This window comes from Onthophagus taurus, chromosome 11, assembly GCF_036711975.1.
Source record: "Onthophagus taurus isolate NC chromosome 11, IU_Otau_3.0, whole genome shotgun sequence".
Lineage (NCBI taxonomy): Eukaryota > Metazoa > Arthropoda > Insecta > Coleoptera > Scarabaeidae > Onthophagus > Onthophagus taurus.
In genome coordinates, this window is record NC_091976.1 from 5,585,035 (window position 1) to 5,590,923 (window position 5,889).

Below are 5,889 nucleotides of genomic sequence, written 5' to 3' on the forward strand. Positions count from 1 at the left end.
CACAGCGACACCCTCCACTCGTTTAACTCTATCATTTACACCTTTAAGGGTTTTCTCAAAGTACCTTATTTTATCCCCAAAAAAGGATATTGACTTCAACAGATCATCGTATTTGGAGTTCATGACCTTAACATTATAATGAACATTTTGATTAGTTATTTTGATTTGCGATTAGTTTAAAGATAAAACTTATATCTATTTTTGTCGTCGTAATTTAGTTATTTGTCCTTATGTGCTTTGCCTGCATTAATTATACTCACAAACAAATTTTTTCTTGGATTCATTGACCTAAAAAATATGATAATAAACATTTAGGGTAATTACAAGTTTTTTTACCGATACTTATTATAAAATTTATTTCCGTATAGATGAGCTGCACTATTCTTACTTGGTTAGTACCAAGTTCCATGTAACAAAACGACGTATCTGTATAAATAAGTTAAAAAACTCTAATACCAAGATGCTTCAAAATCATATCGAACGAACCATCATACACGGAATAACGAAACAGAATAATATCGTGAGATAAGTTATATTTTTGTCGAATCAAACCAGAATTGGATCATTTTTTATGTGGCTTATATCAATATAAAGGTAGCTTCTTTTCTAATCATTTCCGGATGTTTTTTCATCATTAACATAAAAACTAACCATTAACCACCCCATATGAGAGAAAAAGAAACCACGGTTGGAAATGTGTGGGTCTGCATCGGATTCTGAGTATTTATGATGGACACGATGGTCTCTAACCCATTCAAAAAGATTATACTGAAATTAAAATGATTAAAATAAAGCTATGTTAACGGTAAAAATTTTTATACCGTCCACCGGCGTACAACATTAAGATGTAGAGTTTTAATAGAAATCTTGCTTTGCATGTGCGGTGAGTAAAATAACGATGAACTGACAATAAACGTAGGCTTAAAGAAAGTATTTTTTAAAGTAAAAGCTCGAAATAAATCCAAGTAATGAAACTTACTACATAAAACTAATTTCCATTTTTGAATCTATGGAAAAGTAATCATACACAGGAAAAAATATAGAGTAAAAATCAACTCTAAAACATGGTTCAGATCGGTCCAATTTATTTAGAGTTATTTTTTTGAATAGATTCAAAATTTACACTAAATAGTGAGAAGATGGTGTTTGTTAAATAGTGTAAAATCGTTACTCTATAACAGTGTATTATATGTAATCTAACTAGATGTTGACGTGACTCTAATTAGATACATTTCTAATCTCATCAGTGTAAATTATTAAAAATTCGCTCTAATTTTACTCTATTAATTGACAAAATATCACTAAATAGTGTGTATCTTCCACTTATTAGTGTTAATTTTTAATAGGAAGTGGAGTATTTTTAGGGAAGTTTTACGTTTGTAATAAAAATCAAAATTATAAAATATTTGTTTTTATTTTTACTTGTAATATATTGTTATAACTTAAATTTTAAAAAATTAAATTTTGTTTATATACATATATAACATATATAATTCATTTTAAAGTTTCCACCGAGTCACCATCAAAACTGCATCTAATGAGTCTTCTATAAGTTTCCTATACAGTGCTAGCGTAAAGTAACCCCCCCCCCTGTTTAACTTCTGAACAGATTGAGATATCAATATGAGCAAAAAAACGTCTGTTTCTCTATTTTATCAGCACAAATATTGTCTTATGAAAAATTTTGCTATCACTTTTAGTTTTTCCGGAAAATGGATCAACTTTGTTTTTTTAAATGGAACACCCAGTATATTATGGTATCTTTCGAAAGAATAAAACAATACGAATCCAACGATACCTCACAATCAAATATCGGTTTATTAGTTTTTTACATAAATATTAAACAAAATGCGAAATTTCGCCGGAAAAACCAACGCATCTTCGTTGACTACCTGTCGAGATACAATGGGCAAGATAAATGGTGGACGGTCAGTTAAAGGTCGGTCTACGCTCGGGTTAAGCAGGGTTAAAATCGGCAATTCTTTTAGAATGTTTTTATGAAACAATCAATGCAAGAAAAGGATAAAAAGAAAGTTCTTCTTAAAACTTCTAAGAAAAAATTGTCATAACAACAATTTTAAAGTTTGTAGGTACCTTGAAATTTTCTATTTAAGGCAGCATGCAAATATTGTCCTTCATTTCTATCTTGGAATTCTACCCGACCAAGTATAACCAAAGAAAAGCGAGATCAAAATGGCTAGAAGGAGTTTAGAGCACAAAATCGGAGGAATTTTAATATTCCCTCGTGCTGACAGAAATGTACATGAAACAGAGCAACAATTTAATGAACGATTTCCTGAACATCCAATTAGTCGAAAATATTTAAGAGAACTTGTAAATAAGTTTTTGGAAACTGGAAGCGTCGAGGACCGCAAAAGAACTGGTCGTCGTTCGATTTCTGAAGACACACAAGTGCAGATGTTAACAGAAGTAGTTAATGCGTGCATGATGTCGTCTGCTGCTATCGCATCAACGTGTGATGTGGGTCCAACAACGGCGGGGAAATATTTTTAGATTTGTTTCAGTGATGAATGTACTTTCTTTTTGGATGGAAAATTGCATCGGCAAAATGTACGTTACTAGAGTGATTTTAGTCCACATGAATATCGTGAAGTTAACACTCAATTTCCCAAGAAAATAAATGTTTGGACAGGCATATTGGGAAATCACATCGTGAGACCAATATTCCTAACCGAAAATTAGACCGGAATTGTATTTAAGATTATTAGAAGAAGATATTAATCCAAGTCTTTTGCAAATTGTACACCAGAATTCTGACGATTTTGAAATGGCTCCTCCACATTATGTGGCAATGGTACGAAATTATCTTGATACAAATTTTAATGGACGGTGGATCGGTCGACGTGGGCCGATTGAATGGCCAACAAGATCACCAGATCTGACACCTTTAGATTTCTTTTTATGGTGTTATTGACGAAATTATTGACGTCTGCCAAAATATTGATCATCACATGTTAAGCCGTGTGAGAGGAAACACTACAAAAATGTTTGTTCCTAATAAATAAAAAATTCTTTTATTATTCAATAACAACACTAAGCCAATTTTTCAACCAATACGGCAAAATCTTTAATAAAAAAAATTTCATTTCTTATATTGACTTTGATTTTTTTCTTTATAAATATTTTTTGATAAAATATGATTAATTCATAAATTTAATATACTTCAAAAATAAGTAAGGGAACTATCAATTTTAAATCCGTCTTAGCTCGAGCGTATACCTACCGTTAACCTACCGACCACCATTTAACTGGCCGATTGCATTTCGACAGGTAGTCGACGAAGATACGTTGGTTTTTCCGGCGAAATTCCGCATTTTGTTTAATTTTTATGCGAAAAACTAATAAACCGATATTTGATTGTGAGGTACCATTGGATTCGTATTGGTTTCATCTTTCGGAAAATACCATAATATACTAGGTGTTCCATTTAAAAAAACAAAGTGGATCCATTTTCCGGAAAAACTAAAAGTGATAGCAAAATTTTCTATAAGAAAATATTTGTGCTGATAAAATACAGAACCTGACGTTTTTTTGCTCATATTGATATCTCAATCTACTTACTTTACGCTAGCACTGTATGTATAGTTGCACCAAGTTGCACATACTTACCAATCTTCACAAGGAACTTGTATGCAAAATCTTCCGCAAGTTCCACTAATTTCACATCATGAATGTTTTATTTTGGCAAACATAATTAAAATAAAAATAATCGTTCTTTCTTTCTATATCGCGTAAATCAGGTCTCGAGACGCTATCAAGTTCCGACTCGTTTAGTAGACGACCGTTAAATTTTAGCTGTATCACACCACATGTTGATCACGTGGTACCGACGAGTAATCCCGAGCAAAATAGTGCGGTGCCTACGAAGTACCCGAAGGAAAAGTACACGTCTAGTGTAAAATTTAATGTTTTATATATTACATAACTTCACTAACATGAGTAAAAAAGAACTCTCCTTTAGAGAACTGTAAAAACTACTCTATGAAGTGAATAATATATGAACTCTATATTAATATTAAATATAGTGTACAGGGTGTCCAAATTTCGATGGGGTTGCAGGATATCTCAGTTATTATGAAAGATAGAAAGTTGCGGTTTTCGCGAACCTGAGCTACTTTTTTGTGAAACTTATAATGCCTCAAACCAAATTTTCATAGACCTCTTCGTTTTTGATATACAGGGAATATTTCAAAATTTACGATTTTCAGACACCCCCCGTATCTCGGCTATCCGGAAACTTAGTAAAAAAGTAAAAACGGGTTCTAATAGATTTTTTTACGGAGAATCCAATGGTGCACGTAGAATTTTTCTAGTCATCACGGTTTTTGAGTTATAAACACAACTTAGGTTTTTTTAAATGGAACCAGCTATATTTTATTTTTTTATTGAACTGGATTTTTTTCAAGCTTTTCAATGATATATAATACTCTATACTTACCTTTATAATTTATTAACCTCGAAATTGAATAAAATACATTATTTTATAAGTAGGCTATGATAAATAGACTGCCTAGCCTGACGTCACAGAGATGGGCGGAGCTTATATCGACTTTCGTTGCTAACCACAGTTGCTAATGATAAACCGTAATAAAAATGTCATAAAAAGTCACTTAGTTTATTTTATTTTAACACTAATTGAAAAATTGCATATGGTGATTTACCGTTAGCAACACACTGAGCTATAAAAATGTTTGGAGTCGATATAAGCTCCGCCCATCTCTGTTACGTCAAGGCTTAGGTTGTCTATTAAGTGATCGCGTTGCTAGGATACCGGAATAAACAAAGTAAATATAGTTAATTACTGTCAAACTTAATTTTGAATTTTGTGCTAACAATAAGTCGTGTGTTACTTAATTACCTTTAATTAACTTAACTTAATTATCTTTTTCTTGAAATGGAGCGCTATGAAAATTATGAAAAATATGACATGCTAGCATTTTACATTCATGCAAATGAAAATGTTAATCAAGCTGCTGAATTATACATAAATAGGTAGAATGCAACATTTATCAGCAATAACATTTTATTAGCAGATTGTTTCACTTCAGATATCCAGAAAGAGCGCAACCAAATTCAAAAATTTTTTGCGAATAAAGCGTAATTTGATCAATTATGGAAGTTATTTGATGCCCAGGCCAAAAAAATATAATAAAGAAAATCGGAATAACAATGAAATTACCGTGTTAGGATGTGTGGAAGCCGCGCCTAAAACATCATGTAGGGAAATTGAATGTCAAATTGGAATTAAAAAATCGACAGCCTGTGCGATTCTAAAAAAGTATAAATATAAACCCTACAAAGAACAAATAGTTCACCACTTACACCCGGGAGATGCCGAACGACGTTTGGAATTCTGTAACTGGTATTTGAACCATGCACAAAATAATATTGAATTTAGTTCCTCTATTATATGGTCTGATGAGGCATATTTTACCAGCACAGGAATCTATAATCGTCATAATAACAAGCATTGGCATCAAGAAAGCCAACATATTATAATTGAGCGGGAGCGTCAAGGAAAATTTGGTTTTAACGTGGCATGTTTTATTATTGGGTCACGAATTGTTTACAAAATATTTGAAGGAAACCTTTGCGCTAATCGCTATTTGGCCATCTTGCCAGAGATTTTGGATGATATTCCTCTTATTCGGCTAAATAATATTTATTTTCAGCAGGACATAGCTCCCGCTCATAATGCGTAAGTAGTGAGTCGCTACCTAACTGCAGAATTTCCTGGTAGGTGGATAGGCACACATGGTCCAACGCGATGGCCAGCAAGATCACCTGATTTATCTATTCTGGACTTCTTTTTATGGGGATATATCAAGAATTGGATATATAGTACCCAGAATCGAACAAAATTGGAAT

At 32.3% G+C, this 5,889-nt stretch overlaps 1 protein-coding gene across 1 annotated transcript; it reads right to left on the minus strand.

Annotated features, from left to right (window-relative positions):
* Positions 1-218: 218 nt before the first annotated feature.
* LOC111419945 (stearoyl-CoA desaturase-like) lies at positions 219-878 on the minus strand. Its single transcript, XM_071199916.1, has 4 exons — positions 837-878; positions 652-768; positions 343-383; positions 219-288 (listed from the first exon to the last, which is right to left on the minus strand). Exons 1-4 carry the CDS (start codon positions 876-878, stop codon positions 219-221), a joined length of 270 nt encoding a protein of 89 aa, XP_071056017.1.
* Positions 879-5,889: the final 5,011 nt, after the last annotated feature.

Bases quoted from the DNA above. Each gene is read 5' to 3' on its own strand.
- LOC111419945 (XM_071199916.1), bottom strand. From the start codon at position 878: ATGCAAAGCAAGATTTCTATTAAAACTCTACATCTTAATGTT. The intron at 769-836 runs GTACGCCGGTGG...TTTTAATTTCAG, and splicing joins AAACTCTACATCTTAATGTT to TATAATCTTTTTGAATGGGT. The intron at 384-651 runs GTTAGTTTTTAT...TAACCAAGTAAG, and splicing joins CTCATATGGGGTGGTTAATG to AATAGTGCAGCTCATCTATA.